Raw genomic sequence first — 21360 nt, 5'->3', positions numbered from 1 at the left:
CACGTAATTATGTTCTAACTATTTTTTTAGATAATGCTCCAATTAAAAAGCCCAAGATTATGCCAAAGCTTAGAAATACTCATAGCAAACTAAAGTTTGTTGATCTTAATAGTCCATTCTACGATCTCTTATCAAAGAATGTTCTGATTCATACAAGAAAGGTATCACCGAAGTAAAACAAGACGATTATTTCTTGGAAAATCTCTCTCCTAATCATGTGTGAAGTGTTCTCACCACATTGAACAGAAGGTAGCACATGTTGATCATTTATTGAAACGTTGTATTAGCCTACATAAGTTATATATCTTCAAATAATGTAATAATTTTTTATGCATTTTTTTCTTGTAGTCTCCTGTTGAAGTTGTTATTTTGCCGTATTCTGAAGATGACCAAAAGAAAAATCACATTACTAATTGTAATGTTCTTTCTCACATGACTGATCCTTTGAAATCAAAAACCAAACCTTCTCATGTATGTTTATTATTGTAACATTTTTACCGTTGATTAATTATCCTTTTCCTCTATCTATTTTGTTGAGCTATTTTTGTTTGTTCCAAATCAATTCAACTTGAAAATTTAGCTTAAAGCATAATGATGGTTTAGATGATGCATTCGGATTTAACTACATGATGATCAGCAAGGTGTAGAGTTTTCCATCCCTTGAGCCAGAAAAATGGTACATATGACAATACAAAACGGCCAATTTGTGTATAGCTCTTTTCGCTCAAAAAAGGCTATTCATCTTGGAACAAGCTAGCTGATCCATGAACTAGTATTCCCAAAACAAATAGACAAATAAACAAGCCCTTAATATACAGTCACTTGTGTTTGAAGCTTGTTATATAACTCACTTGTAGAAAATAGAATCAAGATTCATCTCCAAAAGCAAATATTGGTAGCAATATATATGATGCCATTGTCCATGCACTGCACAACAAAGAATCATGCGTGCCATTTTTTTGTTGCGCGTCATCTCAGGAACTTTTCTTATGGATCACATAAGTTGATTTTGTGCAACTCAAATATTTATTTTGCTTCTTTTTATGTGTCAGAGAAATGGTGATGTTGAGGTTCTTGGTAATATTAGATTTCATAACAACACAAAGGCACTGGGTTCAAAATCTGAAAATATCTACAACAAGTCATTTATATCTCAGCAACATATTTTGAAGTGTGTCAATAAGCTTGCCCCACAATCTGTTGGTGTCAAGGACACCCACACTGGCTTTAGCATTGCAGGCCCTCCTTCTGATATTTTAGCCAATATTTTTGTGAATATTGATTCTAAATTTGTTGTCACTATTAAAGAGAGAAGAAACTATGCAGCGGTTTGTAGTCTTGCAACTAGCACAATATAGTACAAGTAAGTTAATAATCTTTTTTTAAGTCTATACTGTTCTATGCATGGCTTAATGTTAAATAATATTTGAGTTTTTATTTTTCTATACAGTTATTATGATATTGACATTGGCGGTTGCCATATGAAATATGAATTTCTTGGGAATTCTATGATGCCGGGTGGGAAAGTAGGTAGTTTTGTTATAAATGCCCTTTGTCACAAGTTTTTCTTAGATGAGAGGCCTACAAAATCAAGGAAACATTACTTTTTCTCCAGTGTTGGTGTAACTGAAATATGTTGTTTTATTATCCACAATTGAATAGTCTTAATTTTCATTTTTTAAATTCATATATGTTTTTTAGGCTGTTCTACTGAGTGATACCACTGATTACTCATATGTGAACAAATGTTTTGATGGAGTTGCAAGTGTTGTTGCGTTGCATAAGGCTGATATGGTCTATCTCTTTTTCTTCATATCGAAATTTTGTGTTATATTATTCCAATTGTTAGATGTCAATGCCTAAATTTCTTTTAGCTGATTTTCCCTATATGCCATAGTGATCACTGGTTTTTTTTTTTGTTGTTGATCTGAAGTCCAATTGATTTCTCTTTTTTGATTCTTTGTATTCCAAGGATGATGATTATCAAATATTCGTCAGAAGGAAGTTGGTAACTTTTTTTTTAATTTTTCTGCATCTGTGTACCTGTATCTCTTTTAATCTCACAATGTATCTGATATGCAATATTATGTGTTTCTGTTTGTGTATTTATATGTTTGTGTATTTGTGTGTATCTATTGTGTATGTATGCGTGTGTGGTCGCTTATTTTTTTATGTGTTCTATTTTTGTAATTGTTTTTTGCTGTTTGAATGTGATATGAATCAATGTAATATGCTGGGAGATGTAGATTTTAACAAAAAAATCTGAAAATTGCAGTGGTGCATATATACATGGTTTCAATGTGATATGAATGTTTGTCTATGTATTCGTGTATGTATTTATGTGTATGTTAAATAATATTTTAGTATTTATGTATGTATTTGTGCATGTTAAATAATATCTGTGTATATTTTTGTATGTATTTGTGTATGCACTTATGTGTGTCACAATAAACAATATTTGTGTATTTATGTATGAATTTATGTGTGTGTCACAATCAATATATGTATATGTTATATGTTCTCTGTGTGTATCTATTGTGTATGTATTTGTGTGTGTTTGTATTGTGTATGTATTTATGTGTGTTTGTGTATATGTTCTGTTTTTTAAGTGTTTTTTTACGATTCGAATGTGTTATGACTCAATGTAATATGTTCTGTTTTTGTAAGTGGTACAGATATACATGGTTACATTTGGAAACTTTTCGGATTGGATATCCTACTGTTCTGAAGCATAATAATACATATGTGTCACTTTAATGTCTATTTTTTCTGTTGTTGGTATGTTTTTTTTCTAACATATCTTTTTTTTTGCATTATTTTTTAGATTTGATTGTGGAGTTTTTGTCATGAAGTTTATGGAACTTTGGAGACCAAAGGCTCTTCTTCACTGTGAATTTTCTCAAGATGATATACCCAATATCAGAATTCAACTTGTCAATGACCTAGTTTTCAGTGAGCACAATATTGTTGACAATAGTTTTGTGAGGGACTTCTATGCAGAGGTTTGTTTTCCACTTACATTTTTTTGAGAATTCTGTTTTCTGAAATTATATAAAGTGTTTTACCTTTTTTTACTTTTTATATGTTATTTTATTGTCAATTATTTTTTTAACAGGGAGATTATCTTCGAGTTGGACAGGAGGGTAGAAGCTGATTGTTTCATTGTACAAAATGCAGTAAGAACACTCTAGAATTCTTTTGTTTCTCATTTCAGGAAGATGAAGATTAAGGGATAGTAATATGTTCACCACATTTCTTGCTATTTGTCGATGTCAATCTTGCTACAAGACTTATCTAGGCCAAACATTTATCAAACGATAGATTCATATAAACAATAAGTAGTCACGTAGTAGTATTTTCAATTACAAAGAGATCTGGGTAATACAGCTTGTAATAGAACATATCAGATCATTTGTTATTTACTGCTTTATGCTCTTTCTACTATCTACTAAATGTTTGATTATCTTTGACTCATCACTTGTATAATATGCTTATTTTGCTAGTTGCTTAAATATGTCACTTTTCTTGATCTTCCATGAAATTGATTTTCCTTTTTTTTTTTTGCCTTCATTCATCCTTGAGTATTGTCTGCACTGATGCCCGATCCTTTCTTTCTCTTCTTTTTTGTCTTTCCGTTAGGGCCTGCATCAACAAGTTTTAATATTTTAGTTCTTTGTACTTAGTGATTATAAAATTAAATAATATCAGATCAAATATAAATAAGCTCAATAATTTTTACTGGTTGATTCGTCTTTCTTATGCTTTGACTGCTGCTGTATTCTTTTCCTTTCATTCTGCTTTGCTATTTTCCTTTCATTCTGCTCTGCTTCCTTGGCCATTTTTTCCTTCTTCTCTTCTACGAATGTTTTCAGTCTTCTTGGTTTTGGTGGTCTTCCTTTCTGTTTTATTCTGTCTGGATCAAGGATCTCCAAATCTGCTTCGTCTTGGTTTCTTCCAATTATGTTGTCAGTAATACTTTGTGCTATCAGATCCATCACATATGAACTTTCAAGTTCAACTTTAGGGATGATATTTCCTGCTTCATTATTAATCATTGAGTCTAGGTCTTTCTCAATCCTATCAAACTCTTGCACAAGGTAATCACATGTATCATCATTGTATGACCCTTTTGATGATAGCAATGCTGCTTTTCTTGATAGTGCATTGAATCTTAATAGTTGATGAGATTTTCTTGTTCCAACTGTTCTATGTATCATTACCCTCTTATCCTTTTTCCTCCACCTCTCCAATATGTACTTTTCTGGTATTCTGTTAATTTCTTCTTCAACAATTACTTTTAGGACGTGTGAGCACAGAATACCATCCTTTTGGAATTTCCCACATATGCAACTGAAGTCTTCATTTTTAAGGTCTGTTATCACTACATATTTTCTTCGCCTGTATTCCTTCTGAGGATGGTTCGATTTTTGATAAACTTCATAGATCTTTCCTTCTTCTTTTTTCTTGTAGCTTAGCCTTGATGTAGCCTTCACTTCTAGTTGAAACTTTCTAAATATTTTTCTGTTGTACATTTTCTGGCCTTGCCTTTCAATGTAATACTCTCCCCATAACTCTTTAGGCCTTTTTTCTCTGCTAATACTGTCCTCAAATGCTTCTGAACTATTAATTATGTCTACTATTCTCTGATATTCTTTTAGGAAGCTCATTATGCTGTATGTCGGTCCAATGTTATTCTTGAATCTTGAATTTGTTCCTTCGCTTATTGCTGTGCTCTGAAGGAATGGGCAAAAAAATTTCTTTGAAGAAAACCGGTATGAATCTGTCTCTCATCTGCCACATTTTGTTGAAGTATTTATTATTCTCCAGTTTATATTTTGTTATCATTTGTTGCCACAATCTTTCAAATTCTTCCCTTGTCACTGAATTGTTAACTATGCCCTCAAACTCTTCACATAGACTTTCATTGTCCTTTTTCCCAAAGACCTTGATATTTTTGTCGTAGCACTTCTTCTTGATGTGGAACAAGCAATTTCTGTGAATAGTATTTGGAAATAACTTTTTAATTGCTGACCTCATAGCTCCATCTTGATCTGTTATTATTGTTTTTGGATTCTTGCCACCCATGGCTTCAAGGAAAGTTTCAACACTCATATAAAGGTTTCAGTTCTTTCATCTGATAAGAAAGCACAACCGAACAAGCAAGTTTGCCCATGTCCTATGCATAGATACTTGGCTTGGTGCTCGTCTTCACAATCAACAGCAACAAACTCTAGATCACCCTCAATAACACCCGTGTTGCTCTCCGGCTCTTCGATCTCTAAAGAAAGAGCACATGCAATACGATGAGCATGAATGAAATGCTATGTTGTGTGATCCAAATGCCATGAAAATGTACATGAGGGTAGTGAATTAAGTAAAGGACATGATAAAACAAGAATCATGTGAATTAATGCACACAAGCTCATGGTATAAACGAATTATCGAGTGGATGTCCAAAAGGGTCGATAAATTAAAAGAACATGCATTAAAACAAGGTTGATGTTAAGAAAACACCTATCACATCATACATTATTTTTCATGTGTAGAGATACTCTAATAAGGAATTTTAGTAGTGGTCTCACCCCTAAATTATTTTTATTATTTTTTGTAGAAAAATTAGAAGCTAAAAATGTGAGATCAAACATGTGATAAAACAATGGGCCAAACTTCTCTAACATTCTGGCCAATATATTTCCTAGAAATTAATTTATTTATCAAGATTATGAGAATTAGATTCACTAATTTTGGACCACCCATGATTTAACAATGAATTATACAATTTTTAACCCAATTAAATCATACTTTTAGAAGCAATAATATTTTCCTATGCATTTTACAAACTGCAGCCAATTTAATCAATTGAACAAAAATCCATTTCTATGTTTTCCAATTTCAACCAAATAAACAAAACTACACTATGTTTTGTGCCCAACCACGTCTAACCTATGTCACAAATCAGTGGGATCGGAACCTATGCCGTCCAAGTCTAACAGAGAGAGAACTAGAGGGGCTCAACGTGGAGGATGGAAGGCGGTGAAGTGGGAGCTCACTGGCAGTGAGGGAGCGATGGCTTCGCCAACAGAGGGTGCCATCAGCCTTAGTGGGTCTCAGGAAACCTGCCCATAGTCTTTTCAGCTGATGTGCCCGACCAGAGCCATCCATTCTTCCTCGGTGAGGAGCAATTTGCCTCCTGCATCAGCAAAGGAGTTAGGCTCAAAGTGTTATTCAGCCGCCTTTAGTCTTCTGGTCGCTTCCTCTACCAATAGTTCAGACAAGTTTCAATTGCAAGTGAGTTCTATGAAAATTTGGGTTGAGGGATGAGGAGGTACTTCTTGACGACCTTGTGCGGTCGTTCTGGATCACCTAGAACCTCTAGCTGGTTGATCACGCTAGAGAGTCTCATGGAAAAGTCGTCCAAAGATTCGTTGTCATGGAAGCAAATGTTCTCGAACTCCTTGCGAAGCTTCTAGGCGATGGCCTTTCACACTCGATCAGAACCAATGTGCATGGTTTTGATAATGTCCAATACTTCCTTGGTGCTCCTCATCACAGCCAGTGTCAAAATCATTTCCTATAGGATTGCGCAGAGAATGGCCTCCAAGGTCATCTGGTCTTCCTGCAGGTCAGCATCGCCGTACTCCAGCATTTCCCAGAGCCCGCGCACCTGAAGCATTACCTTCATCATCAGGGCCTAATCATCATAGTTCGTCTTCATGAGAAGTGGGTATGCCGCCAAGCCATCAACCTCCTAATGACACATTGGAGGATGATCTCACGACCACCACCATCGTGGTGCCACGGTTGGCGTGGAGTAGGGCTTAACGGTCCTAGGCGGCCTTGCTGCACAGAGGAAGGAGGGGTGATCTTGCGCTCGCTGGTGCTCATGAATTCAACATCACACCACACAGATCGAGGGTAACTAGCTCTGATACCAATTATTCGAAACTCTCCATTAAATGATACCAATTTCTCTCACGCTCAACACTCACTTTGATTCTCTGACGATTTCCTGGCAGTGACAAAATGATGAACAGTGCAATAGTATATTTTTGCGCTGCATTAAGATTGCGCAGAATTTTCTCCATTTATGCACTACTAAAATGATTACAATCAGGAGATTGCAGCCTCCTGAGCGTGCGCCATAAGCTTCTGTGATGTGCATCATACCCCACATCCAGCTCATGCTGCGCGTGACTCGATCGACTACCTGTGCATGCCGAAAACAAGGGCATGCGCTTCACTGATGAAACTGAAACCGAAAGAACAGGAGGGAAAAACAAAAATGAGAAAGAAACGCAGGATTACAATTTATTCAACAAAAATATTGGGTAATTTCGAAGCTGAACTCTCAGCAGAAGTAACATGGGCATCAGTTGATTTTTCATGGATGAATATAAACGCCAATTGCGTTAAGGAACCACCCCTCTGAACGTGCGTAGAAACCGACAACATGGCCATTATTTTCCACAGGGATCCTGAAAGTATTTCCTTTCAATTCACCAAATGAATACCTTTTAACATTGGTCACAATACTAAGTGATCTTATAACGTCCGTTGCAATTTTGTAATGAGCATATGTACCAGAAATTTCCTTTACAATCTCATTTGGGCCCAGGATAATCTGCAAGAAGAAAATATCAGAACTAATTTAAAAGTGTTTGCATTAGCATATGTTAAGCAGAATCCTTTGGGTGCACCAAAACTAATGGAGAAAAGTCACATTAAATTTATCTTTGATTTTGGTTTTATGTTTTCCACATTAATTTTACAATCTAATGGTGCTCACCATTGACTTCAAATATTGAGAAATATTCAGCACTGTAGGAAATATAAACAGATATAATAACGTGCTTGCTCGTGCATCTAAAATACTTGTTAAACTACAATCACTTTTATCTTTAGGGAGTGACAATGGTAAATACAATTTTTAGTTTAAACCATTTATAGCATTTCTCTCGTAATTAACTTTCTCACAATAGGATAAATTACTTCAATAGGGAAACATATCAGTCAAAAAGTGGATGTATTAGGTGTGTGTGGTATATATATAAGAAGCGCAGGGTGTATCTTTTATGTCCTATACTTTTGCTGCTCCTGTGCACCGCACCTCAGAATCTTATACAAATGGTGATGATAAGTTACGTTCCTACAATATTTTTAAGGTAAACCATCAGACTAATGGAGAAAAAGTGACATTTGAAGAGTACGCAGTTAGTGAATCTCAACAATATTGTTATAGACATTTAAGTTTGTCATATCAAAATGTTATGAACAGATTATTCTAAAAAATACTTTCATAATAACACAATTTTAGTTTGTTCTCAACATATTCTAATGGAAATCAATTGTCACAGTTGTGGTTTGAGGACTGTCTACGTCCAAAGCGTCACGTTTTTGAACTAACAGACAAGTTCTAGCCACACATCCAACTATTAGGCGCACAACCAGCCGGCCACCTGGAACCGGAAAATCCCACATTCTAACCGGAAAAAAAACCCACCCGCAACCGGACAACGGTCCACCGTCCCTCTAACAGCAATAATTCGATACCACAATCGGAAAAGAATTAGATTTTTCAGTTTCAGTTTTAGTTATATATATATATATTTATATGATTTTATGTTATAACTTTTGTATGTTGTATTATCCTTCTTTTCACACACTACATTTATCTTTGATACTTGTTTTAAATTTTTTCCAAAATTTACAATCTAATGTGCTTATTATATATTGACTTCCTATATTGAGAAATATTCAGCATTGTAGGTAATATAAACTGATATAATAATGTGCTTGCTTTTACATCTAAAATAATGTAATAGATAGATTAGATCAACTCGAATATGTACTCGTTGTGTAACTAATAAAGCCAAAACTATCATCACTTTTATTTCTTAGGAAGGGGGTGAGAATGGTAAATATAAGTTTTAGTTTAAATCGTTTTTTAATATTTCTCTCTCGGAACTTTCTACTACTATTTTTACCCGTAGGATAAACTACTTCAGTAGGGAACATATCAGCCAAAAAAGTGGTTGTATTAGGTGTTTCTACTACTATTTTTACCCGTAGGATAAACTACTTCAGTAGGGAACATATCAGCCAAAAAAGTGGTTGTATTAGGTGTGTAAGATAAGAAGGATATGTAGGGTGTATCTTTTGCATCATAAACTTTTTCTGCTCCGATGCACCGCACCAAAAGAACATACAAATGGTCATGATAAGTTCCAACAATATTTGCAAGATAGGCTATCAGATTATCAAGATTCCTACAAAAAATTGACTCAAACTATGACAAAAATTCAGGAATTCTCACACTTGCGTATCAAGCATTTTCTTTTATTGTTCAGAATGTTTGATAGAATTCCCACACTTGTTTATCAATCCATGCACACATTGAATTTAAATTTGATCGTTTATGACACGTAGATTATACTTTAATTTTCAGTATGTCAGATTTTTGGAATTTTTTCGTGACCATTCACATGGTGATTTAAGGGGATGCATGGAACACCTAAAGAGTAGGTGACTTCTTTCACAACCCTTCGGAAGTACCATAGAGTAAGGTACGTAGCTCATTAAAAAGAGCAAATAACAGTTACTATTAAATATGTCCTGTTTGGTTAAAGTAAAATTCAGATCTCCTTGGATTAAATTCGCATACCTTTCTAGGTTGTTCTCCATAAGGACCACCCCAAGGACCCGCCATGTGCTCATTCAAATCCGCGCCAATGTAAGAAAACATAATTGAATCAATGGCTTCTCCGCAGCGAATTGTCACGCTTACTAGGCGTCGAGGCATCACACTGAGGTCGTGAAAACTTCCATCATTTCCACCCCACATTCCAAGCTTGACAACCAGCGGGCTCTGAATACACATGGGTAAATAAAAATTTAGTTTAGAGCTAGTACAAAAATTAATGCGTATAATTTCAGAATTTGTTAGGAAAACAGTCCGTTGCTACTGCCTCAACTATTGCCATCATTTAATTTTCACCTTCAACTCTAATAACTGTTAAAAAAGAAAATACCAAATCACCCCTTAAACTTTGCCTTGATCTTTATTTTTCACCCTTAACTATAAAACACTGTATCTAGGATCCTAAATTTTGCAATACTATCGATATAATCCTCTACTAGGTTTTGCTCAGTGGTTTTGCTTACATGACATTGCGAGCACATGCTGATGTGGCTGATTTGGTCCAGCTCACCGTCCATATAATCTCTCTCTCTCTCTCACTGACGGCATGGCTGCACCCCAGCTTAGGCCCTCATCCCCTTCCCTCCCTTTCCTTTCTCTATCCCTCGTGTCTTCCTTTCTTCCCTATGAAGGCAACCGACGGCTGGCCACCGCCAATGATGCCTCGCTCCCCTTCCAATCTCTCGCGCACGCACAAGGAAGCCCTAGTCAAATTCCAAGGCCACCGCCTCTGTCCAGCTGCCATCGTGTGCCTCTGTGTGGCACTTCCCAAGGCAGACCCGTTCAACGGCGCCAAGGTTTGGTCATCCCATCCCCACCACCACTGCCGTCCCCCAAGCCACCATTGTGGGCCTCGAAAGTGCATCTAATGGGAGCGCAGGTAGTCACATGAATGGTGGTGGTGGTCTATGAGGAGAATGGAGGAGCAAGGAAGAGAGAAGGAGAGAGAATGATGGTGGGGCTATGGTGAGCTGGACCAAGCGAGCCATGTCAGCATGCACTCACAGTGCCATGTAAGAAAAACACTAAGAAAAAAAGGGTAGGGAATTATTTGGATGGTATTGCAAAATTTATGGTGTTAGATACGTGGTTTCAAAGTTCTGGGTGAAATTTGAAGACCGAGGTAAAATTCAAGGGGAATTTGGAGCTTTGCCCAATTAAAATGCTTCCATCCAGTGTAAACCATTAAATCCACATCACTCATCCCATGTAACCCCGTTGTAGTTGTTTTTGTGGTTTAGAATGAAACAATAACCTAAAGTAAATGGCATTGAACTTTATGGCGATAATTAAACTATAGGATGAATTGAGGTACCAAAGGTACAACTTTTCTAAGATATTATAAGCACACATTGGGCATGGAGGAAAGAAATGGTGTCAATGGGATGGTGTAGCGTACTTCATTTCAAAAGGGTTTTTGACTGTGGAGAAGAAGGTCATCGCATTATGCAGCCAGTGTCTGATAGATTCCAACGGTCGACTTTCTGATCTTTGGATACGGTGATGACCACATGATGCGGTGGCTGTAGTGCTGAGAGGCAACTCACTGATACTACAGGAAACATGCTAAGTTTGTGCTCTCCATCTCATTTACATTCCTCACTTATTTATTGCACTATTTGTTTTTCACATTTACCCTTCTAGAATTATGATGTGTAGTTTGTAAGGTCGAAACCTATGGTGCTAAACTTTATTGCGATAGAATAGCATTATTAGATAACCTAGAGCATATTTAGATAGAAATTAATTTAAGTTTATCTTGTTGATTCAAACCGATTATTTTTAGAATCTCTAATCCATCATCACCTCTTATAAGGCGTCACTAGTCCTTACAATTAGTATCAGCATATAACTCAGATTTGGATGTTTTAGGCTCCACCGCTTAGTGAGAATTTAATGTCCAAAGACAAGATGGATGTTGGTAGGATTCATCACTTTGACGACACGAATTCCCTCCATATTAAATTGCAGTTTCCAATCACTTGTAAATTATCACATTAATTTTTTTGAAGGAAAGTCGACTATCACATTATTGATGGCAAAAGCAAATGATGAAAAAGTCTAATTAATTACTGTACTATTGAAGTTATCACTAGACAAATATTGTGAAATTACACCTCCTAATAGACTAGACAGACATTCTGAACCAAACGGAGCACAATTATAGTAAATGATTACTTGCTGAAAGTTTCACTCTAGGCCTTTAGGGAAACTTCTAAATGCCAAACATTAAATGCGTAAGGATGGCTTACCACAATGTCAAGGGTTCTATGTGTAGTTAATCCATAAGTGCCAACAATGATTTTATTTTCCTTGTCAATCGCAGGTTCCGCCTCATTCAGCCTTTCAATGATAGCCACTATACTAGGCCTTTCTTTCCTATCATTATGCACACATTCTAATGCTATCTCAGTGCATATCTTTACTTGTCTGCAATATTCTTCTAACAAGGAACCACTCCATGTTGCCTGCAACTTGTTCCTCCATTTTTCTTGTGCCTATGAAATTGAAATATAAAGCTGGATTGCTAGTATAATAATGTAAAACATAGCATAGTGTTTGTTAATCATGAACACCAATCTTGATAAAGAGAAATAGGATTTATTATTTCTTACCAGATCGATAAATTCTTCAGAAGACATTTCATTACTTTTTGAGTAGCCTGTAGGTCCCGTCACTATCTCAAGTATTACAACTCCAAGACTGAATATGTCATTCTTATTGGATACTATGTTTCTCTCTATGAATTCTGGTGGCATGTATCCACTGCATGCACATACAATGAATTTGTAGTAAGAACATTTTGGTTCATTAGAAAAGGATGCATTTGCAGAGGCATTCAACTTACCGTGTTCCCATAGCACTTTGTGCGATCTTGGTTTTTTTGTCATCGAAGATCTTGGACAAACCAAAATCAGCAAGTTTGGCCACCATGTTCTTGTCAAGCAATATATTGTCGGGTTTCAGATCTAAATGGTAAACAGGTTTGTCGGATCCACAGTGAAGGTATTGTAAACCCTCACAAATCTCCTTAATTATTTTGTAACTGGCGTGCCAGTTAAGTCTATAAGATTCATCTGCACGGACGTAAACAAACAAATAATTGATGAAATACAAAATTATATAGCTGTCCTTCACATCCTGGATAATATACTAGAGATGGAGCAACAGTATACCAGAGAGATGCTTTTGAAGGCTCCCATTGTGCATATACTCGAAGCACAAAGCTCTATATAGCTTCTCTGCAACAACTATTCTTCCGTTGTGCTCGTTGACATTACCTTTTGACTCGTAGCAGAAGCCAACTAGTCGGACAATGTTATCATGCTTGAGCTTCATAAGGTTGCCAAACTCATTCTGGAATAGATTATCATCTAATCCTAAATCGTCACGGAGCATCTTCACAGCAATCTCATCTCCATTTTCACGTAACCCCTGTTCGAGATATATTATCAGTACAGAACACAGTAACGACCTCGCAACACTTATTTTGCTACTGCGTTTCAGGTCGTTGCCTAACTCACAGTTACGGGCAAAACATTTGTTGCAGGTGTAGTGTTTGAAGCATCACAACGTGTATTGGTCACATATGCAATATATTGTGTACAGAAACCAAGCATGTCCGCAGTCTTACCCAGTAAACTTTTCCATATCCGCCTTCACCAAGTTTTCGCTCCTCAGCAAAACCATCTGTAATTTTTTCTAATTCCTGATACTCTATACGCGTTGGCTCCATTATTCCGTGGCCCCTTTGATACTGTTTCTACTGTTACAAAGCACCTTAGCATGACCAAATTAAATCACTTACAATAATCTGTTGGAGAAAGAAGTGTATCATTGTATCTACATTACCAGCTGCTTTCTCTACTCCAGTCTCCGCTTCAAAGATCCTGCAACCATATATGGACAAGAAACAACAAAAGGCCAGTGCGGTAAGAGACAGCATGATCAATTGTACCAAACAACAAGGTTTTCTTTACCGGTAAATAAAATTTACCAGGATCACCGGTAAATATGATATATCGGATATATCGGAATCAAATTCAGAATAAATTCAAAAAAGTTCAAAAAATTAGCATGAATTTACTAGAAATTGTCCCTAAACAATTAATCACCGCAAATTGAATATAACACCAAAGAAATGAGACAATATAACAACAAAGAAATGAGCTACTCCGGCCGGCCTGCCACCTCTGCCGAGTGGTCCGGCGTCCTCGGCCACGTCCTCTGGCGGTCCGGCCACCCGCCGCTGCGGCGCTGCCTAGCGGGAGCTTCAATTGAGACGAAAAAATTTGGATTTTGCGGATAGTGTTCCGGTGGGCGCGAGGGCATAAGGTGCCACTATCAAGCGTGACCAGTCTTTTCAAAAAAAAAAAAAAAACAAGGGTGACCAGTCTATTATGAAACAGTATTAGTTGTGCGACTGTACACAACCCATCTGTACCGTAGAGCAGGCTGGGGTTGCATTATGCAGTTCGATAATGAAATAGGCGTAAGGTTAACGATGGAACTTGAGAAGGAAGCAGTTCTGCAAAAAAAAAAAACACGTACGTACCATGGCTGGAAGAACAGAATGCCTGCCGTTCTTGATGAAGTTCGAAAGGAAGCATTGACCAAGCTTAGTTAGAGGGGATCCATGTGCTATTTATGTCATGACGCAAGGAATCATTCTTGCTCCATTAAGTAATATGTTCCCCGCTGTCCAGTTGATTAGAAAACATGATTTGACTCCGTATATATAGAGCCACATGCATGCATCTGATGATGCTCGCTACAGGCATCGAGAGCATAAACTGCTTCTAGGTCAACTATCGCTACTCGTCTTTGGATTAAGAAAGAAGGACCATCTTAGTTGGCGTTTTCCAGTAACGTGTAGACCACCTAGGATCCTCGCATCTAAAAGCTAGAGAAAGAAAGAGTCCGATCCTTTGGATAGGGAGAAGCGTTTGCAACCCAGAACACCAGAGAGATTATGGTGTTTAAGGTCTACTTTCATTGCGCCTTTTATCTCCCCACCTTAGATTTTTTCAAAGAAATACTAAATTTATATGACCTTGAGCTCATCAACCTTAACCCAAAATCTATTACAATGTTGAGCATCTTCGTTCACCTCTTTCAATCCTTTGTGGGATGAAACCACCCATGCCTCTCTTTCGCTATTTGTACCAGCTAAAGGAGATTTCAACTGCAGAAGCGGCAGCTTCCACTGGTATAAGCAGTGGTTCTACTGTGAATTTCATGCCCTAAGTGCGCTCAAGTATAATGTTGAAATCTATAGGACCGAGAATGGCAACTAGAAAAGGTGAATAGATGTCTTACCAATTTCTTTCGAAACGGATGACGTTCTCCTATTTTCATCCAACGCACCTTAAAAACTAATAGCGGAAGTAAAACCAGAGAGAATCATGTTGCTAAGGAAATATCCAGAAAAACACATGGCTCTTGTGGATGTATATGAATCCTAAGTTTCATTGAAACTCATCTCATAGGTTATTGCCACAAAAGATAGCAACTTGAGGAAACAAACATTTAAAGTAAAGAAAGATCACCGATAGAAGAAATTCTCCAAGCGATGATCTAAAGGCAAGGAAATTCAAGAGCCACTTGTATACATATGTATGTGAATTTTACGTCTCTAGCAACAAGAAGAATAACTTCCTAAGGTGGAAAATTTTCAACCCAAAAATCAAAACGAAAATCTCGTTCAAAAAGAAAAAACTTGCAACAAAGCAACGGAGCCAATAGAAAAAAACTAGAAGGAAATAAACACGAGTATCAGAGAAAATATGCACTTCATTTCTTTATAAGGTCAGACCTGTTTTAGATAAATTACAAAGTATTTTCCTAAAACAACTCTCTCCTATTACAAAGGCTCAGCTCTCCTCTCTCCCTCTCCAAAAAACTCAACCACACAACTCTCTAATGGCCGACTCACCCTCTCAACAGCGCTACCCCTCTATTTATAAGCCTCGGGAGCTTCCTTGGATGCTAAGTTTCCTTGTTCACAAAATACATATCTCTTGTAGTACACTCGTACCTACCACCAAGGGTATTTTAGTCTATTTTTCACTCTGTCCATTGAACGGTTGTTGCTTCTTCATAACTTAACTTTACCTTGATGCTAGCTTCACTATGATACCATGTGCACTCTATCTACTCACAGTTTTGAGGCCAAACCGCGAAACCGCTTTCACGCTTCTCAAAGTGTGACTCACTGCCGCTTGTTTTGGCCCCAAGCAAGCATCCCGATGTTGACACGTGTTCCATCTTGCGTTCTTGACCACCGGCAAGTCTCCCACTCTCGATCCCTCGGGCCGCCTTGTCACTTGTACTGGCATCCCCTTCACTTGACTTTGTTAACACGTCATCTTCATCCATCTTCCCATGCTTTGCTTGATCTCCATGTGCACAGCTAGGATCACATTTGACTCCGCCTAGCCTACTCGATCATCCAGCACCAAGCACCTCACTTGGTCCTGATCATTCCGCCGTCAACCGCCAAGTTGCATCCATCACCTGCACAACATAAGACAAGCAAACACACATCTCTAACAACATATAACTCCACCTACAGTTAGTACAAATCGAAATCCTCAGTTCAAAGCACATCTCAGAAAAATTGTGAATGCTAGATGATCCGACGCACACTCCTCCTGAGCGCCAGACCATTCGACATGGGCAACTCAGCAAGCCCCTCCGTCTGGAATTCTCTTGTGCAAGAAATAGTCCGACAATCCTCCGGTGTACACGTCGGACCTTCCGGCGTGTATGACACCCTTCTGCATACTCTATGAAAAAAATGCTCTGGTGAAGCATCCGACAAATGCATTACCCAGCGTTGGACCATCCAACATGTACAAGTCCATCAGAGCAAATTTGCAACCTCTCTGCAAGAAATGCTCTGGCGTTCACTTCAACCCATCGCCAGACCATTCGATGTGCACTTCATTCTCTACTTCTATTTGAAATGCTCAAGCATGTACTCCGTCTGAACGCCGGACCATTCAACGTGTTTACAGAGCGCCGGACCATCCGACGTGTACAATTTTCCTAGACTTAGAGACAAACATGCCAAGTCCATTTCTTTTGCAACTTTGGTTAGTCATGATCATCATTGCAGTACATATACATGCTTATGTAATCTCAAAATCATCAAACCAAATCAACACACTTGTCAATCACTCAATACAAATGAACCAAGGCACCTTTCAACTTAGTTTCTCAATCTCCCCTTTAATGAGTGCATTGACAACTCTTAAAGCACAAAGATTTTGGATTGAAGAAATTCACCAAGAGAAGCTTATCCAAGTGACCAAAAACTTCGAGAAAGAGCAAAAGCAAGTCACATGGCATAAGAAGATTGCAAAAGCCCGAAGAACACAATAAAAACTCACATGCTCCCCCCTTGATGAATGCATAGGTTCATTATAGCATATTTTCTCCCTTTTTCATTTATGCGAGATTCTTTGTGTATAGTAAGTTTTCTCCCCCTTTGGCAATGCAAAAATCAAGGATAAAAGCACAAAGCAGTGCATGAATATATAATCCTAATGAGCTTTCACAAGTATATCACAAAGCATTTGCAAAAGCTAGAAACGTTAAACGTCTATGGAGAGTAGAAAGTGGAGCTCACAATCGCACAAAGGCTTAAAAAGATACAGTGTCACAAGAACATAAAGCTAGATAAGCTAAACAGAAGAATTATTGGCGCATTTAAGTTCACATAGCCGAATCATGTTAAAAGTGACCACCACATAAGCATCCACTCATGCCAAGGTAATACAAGCATTAAGAACTAGCTAACTTCAATCTCAAACTAGGCAAACAAGCATTCATGATAATAGGCTTTGCAAACGCTCACATATAAAATCAAGACTTAGTTAGATCAAGTGATTAAAAGATGTAACATTGATGCACATTTCTTTTTTTTTCTTTTTATCCTCAAGTTGCTTCTTATCCAAACGAAGTATCGCATGACTAGATACGGCAAGTATTGGATTATATTTTAGCACAAGAAACTTGATTTCTCAATATTATTCAAATTTACACAAATTATCAAGTTTTTACATGATCAAGTCAAGTAGTGCATTTGCGACACAAGGAACACATGTTCCCCCAATGTTCTATCATGAGCTAAATATTTGACAAAGATAGAAAACATAGTGCAATGTTCCCCAATCTACTATATTGAACCAAGAAGCCTAGAACAAGATATTGATCAAATTAGTCTTAATAGAAGCATTGACTAAACCAAAGTAATTACAAATATGGTGATCAAGAATGTAGCATTCAATAGTCTACATAGTTCATAAAATTACCAAATTTCATCTCTGAAAAGCTAGCTTGCTTGAAATGTTTAATGTCAAAGCATCAAGATCAGCCTAAGATTAAAAACTTGCTCCGCACAACTACTCAACTTAGTCCAAATTCAAGTATAGCAACAGAAAATGCTAAAGATATATATGTCAAAGTTCAACTACTATGATTATCTTAGAAGATGATATGCAATGCAAATGCAACAAAAGTAAGATAGAGTATGTACAATTGCAACTCCCCCTCACACAATACCATAGGGATGGCACACTCCAAGCTCTCCCCTCAAATAAGCAAATCTTATTGCATCTAGAGGCTTGGTCAAAATATCAGCAAAGTGGTGTTGGGTATCAATGTATCTCAAGTCAACGTCTCCCTTCTCATTATGGTCTTTCAATAAGTGGAACCTTACATCTATGTGTTTGGTTCTGGAGTGTTGGACTGACTTAATGGCTAAGCTGATGGCACTAGTGTTGTCACACAAAAATAGCACACTCTTAAAATCTAACCTAAAATCTCTCAAGGTAGCAACCATCCACAAAATCTGAGAACGACAGCTAGCGGAAGCAACATAATCAGCTTCAGTAGTTGACTATGCAACACTAGACTATTTGTGAGAAGACCAACAAACAAGAGAGGTACCCAAGAAATGATAAGTACCAAAGGTACTCTTACTGTCAATTCTGCAATTAGCAAAATCCGCATCCGATAAACCTCGAAGAGAAAGCAAAGAGGGCGCAGAGAACCAAAGACCATACTCAAGGGTGTGCTTGAGGTACCTGAGTATGCACTTCACTGATTGGCGGTGAGACATCCTTGGTGAAGCTTTGAAGTAGGTACACAAGCAGACGGCGAAGTGGATGTTGGGTTTTGTCACCGTCAGGTACAAGAGGGAGCCAATCATGCTCTTATACTCCCGCTGGTCTACCTCCTCACCATCTTCATCCTGATCAAGCACGCTCAAGGTAGCCATCGGTGTCACCAGGGGCCTTGCATCGCTCATGTCGAACTTCTTCAGTAAATCTTTGGTGTACTTTATCTGATCGATGAATGTACCTTACTTACATTGCTTGATTTGCAGCTTAAGGAAGAAGTTGAGCTCACCCATCATTGATATTTCAAATTCCCTACTCATAGTACCTGCAAACTTGGCCATAAGTGCATAAGAAGATCCACAAAAAATGATATCATCCACGTATATCTGAACAAGAAGGAAATCATTACGATGTCCGAAAGTAAACAAAGTTTTATCCATCGACCCCATCACATACCTATGCTATAGCAAGAATAAATTAAGCCTATCATACCAAGCACTAGGCGCCTACTTAAGCCCATAAAAATCTTTCTGAAGCTTGTATACTCTATGTGGGTATTTGAAAGGATATAATGGCCCTAGAGGGGTGTGAATAGGGCTCTAATCAAATTTTAACTTCTATCAATTTCTAAAACAAATAGCAACCTTAACCTAGATGAAAGAAAAACAACTACTTGAGCATGCAAGCTAAAACAAATGAAACAAATATGCAAGCAAAGAACTCAGAAGTAAATACAAAATTGGAACTTGCATAAAAGTAAATGCTTGAAGTAAATTATGGGAAAGTAAGTGAGTAGGGAAGGAGGACACCGATTTTTCCCTGAGGTATCGAAGAGTTGACACTCTCCCTAATTCTCGTTGGAGCATCGACACTCTCCCTAATCTTCGTTGGAGCATCCACACAAGGATATTGCTCCCCCTTGAGTCACTAAGACTCAAGTGCTCACTAGCGATTACCACTTCTCCATCTCCGGATTGGCGGGCATCAAACCAAGTACAAGCTCTTCACAGGGCTCCCACAAGAACTCCAAGAGCTCACCGAAAACACCTCCAATCACCAAGATTGGCTAGGTGTTGCCAACCACCAAGAGTAACAAGCTAATTGCTTCACTTGATCTCTATCAAGCCTAGACAACAGGTAGATGCACACTCGTTACTCTTGAAGCACTAATGACGTCCTTAATCTTGCATTAAAGAACTTAGAAATCAACTCAAGTGTTCTCCCTTGCTTCTTGATGACACACACAGTGTATGAACTCCTCTGGGTTGCAAGAGAGATGAATGAAACCGAGTAAGGGGGTATATAGGCTAGAGATCTAAATCTAGCTGTTGCCCAACCACCCAAACTTTCTGTGAACACTGGATAGTCCGGTGTACACAACCTTATATACACCGGACAATCCGATGTGTTACCTTTTGCAAAAGCCAGCCCTGCTAGCTGTCAGTAGCCATTGCCTGAATTGCTCTGATGATCCTCAAATCACTACACTCGATCATCCGATAAGTTCATATCTCCCTGGACTGAGACACCAAGTTACAAAAATGCTCTGGTGTGTTAAACTCCACAATACTGAACCATCCGGTGACTTGAATTTTCTCTCCTCTAAAAAATCCAATGTTTTGTTAAATGCTCTGGTGTTCATACTCTCTTTAATACCGGATCATCCGGTGTACTTAACTTCAGTTTACTTCGAAAATCAACCCTTCTGTTAAATACTCTGATATGCTTTTGCTCCCATCACCGAGCCATCCGGTGAGGTCAATTTACTTCTGCATAGAACATTAAATTACTTCGGTGAGTATAATTCTTTCTACACCGGACTATCCAGTGAGAATATTTTTGCTAAGTCTCATCCAATTCAATCAACTTTGAGCTCTAACCTCATGACTTCTCACCCATAGGCTTCTTTGAGCTACCTAGTGCTAGAATTTCATAATTGTGCATCCAACTAAGTCTAGACTCAATTAGGTCAAGCTACAACATTTAACCCCCCTTTATAGTACGGTCAAAAGACTAAAAGAATGAACTTATAACTACTCTACGTGTCATTCATCACCTTGTGATACTTAGAACTAGAAGATCCTTAATCTTGATGCAAATGTCTTTTGATCATCCAATATATACCCATATGATCATTGTGAGCTAAGTTTTTTTATTCCCTTCAAAACATACATGTTAGTCACAATGATATGGTTATCATTAATCATCGAAACACTTACCACTTACCTAGGGACCTAGATGCTACAATCTCCCCCTTTTTGGTTATTGACGACAACATAAATAGGAAGATAAAGATATGAATTGAATAATACCCTATCATACTAGTCAATTAACGGCATATAACAATTAAGTAAAAGAAAGTCTAGCATTAGAACAACCTATCATGCTAGTAGAATAAGAAACAAAACTGAGCACGAAAGGAAACACAATGCGATGACAAGCAAAACACATCAATTAAGAACAAAATGGCTTGTCGTTACATCAAAATCCATGAAGAACCAACATTCCGACCCTAATCTACCCAAGCTCCCCTGA

The 21360-nt window shown here is 37.7% G+C and overlaps 2 protein-coding genes across 4 annotated transcripts; both read right to left on the bottom strand.

Annotated features, from left to right (window-relative positions):
• Nucleotides 1–3725: 3725 nt before the first annotated feature.
• Nucleotides 3726–5085, bottom strand: LOC133886302 (protein FAR1-RELATED SEQUENCE 4-like). The gene is made up of 2 exons (XM_062326051.1): nucleotides 4894–5085; nucleotides 3726–4733 (listed from the first exon to the last, which is right to left on the bottom strand). Exons 1-2 carry the CDS (start codon nucleotides 5083–5085, stop codon nucleotides 3726–3728), a joined length of 1200 nt encoding a protein of 399 aa, XP_062182035.1.
• Nucleotides 5086–7039: 1954 nt separating this feature from the next.
• LOC133886707 (cysteine-rich receptor-like protein kinase 44) lies at nucleotides 7040–14037 on the bottom strand. Of its 3 annotated transcripts, none has more exons than XM_062326497.1 (8): nucleotides 13550–14037; nucleotides 13332–13477; nucleotides 12874–13132; nucleotides 12546–12774; nucleotides 12313–12463; nucleotides 11950–12195; nucleotides 9662–9865; nucleotides 7040–7621 (listed from the first exon to the last, which is right to left on the bottom strand). In XM_062326497.1, exons 2-8 carry the CDS (start codon nucleotides 13431–13433, stop codon nucleotides 7382–7384), a joined length of 1431 nt encoding a protein of 476 aa, XP_062182481.1. In that variant the 5' UTR covers nucleotides 13434–13477; nucleotides 13550–14037; the 3' UTR covers nucleotides 7040–7381. The 3 variants fall into 3 exon arrangements, with proteins under 3 accessions (XP_062182481.1, XP_062182482.1, XP_062182483.1); XM_062326498.1 differs by having other exon boundaries at nucleotides 13332–13463; XM_062326499.1 differs by having other exon boundaries at nucleotides 13332–13460.
• Nucleotides 14038–21360: the final 7323 nt, after the last annotated feature.

Source organism: Phragmites australis, chromosome 12 (assembly GCF_958298935.1).
Source record: "Phragmites australis chromosome 12, lpPhrAust1.1, whole genome shotgun sequence".
NCBI classification, from domain to species: Eukaryota; Viridiplantae; Streptophyta; class Magnoliopsida; order Poales; family Poaceae; genus Phragmites; species Phragmites australis.
This window is presented reverse-complemented; position numbering and strand designations above follow the sequence as displayed.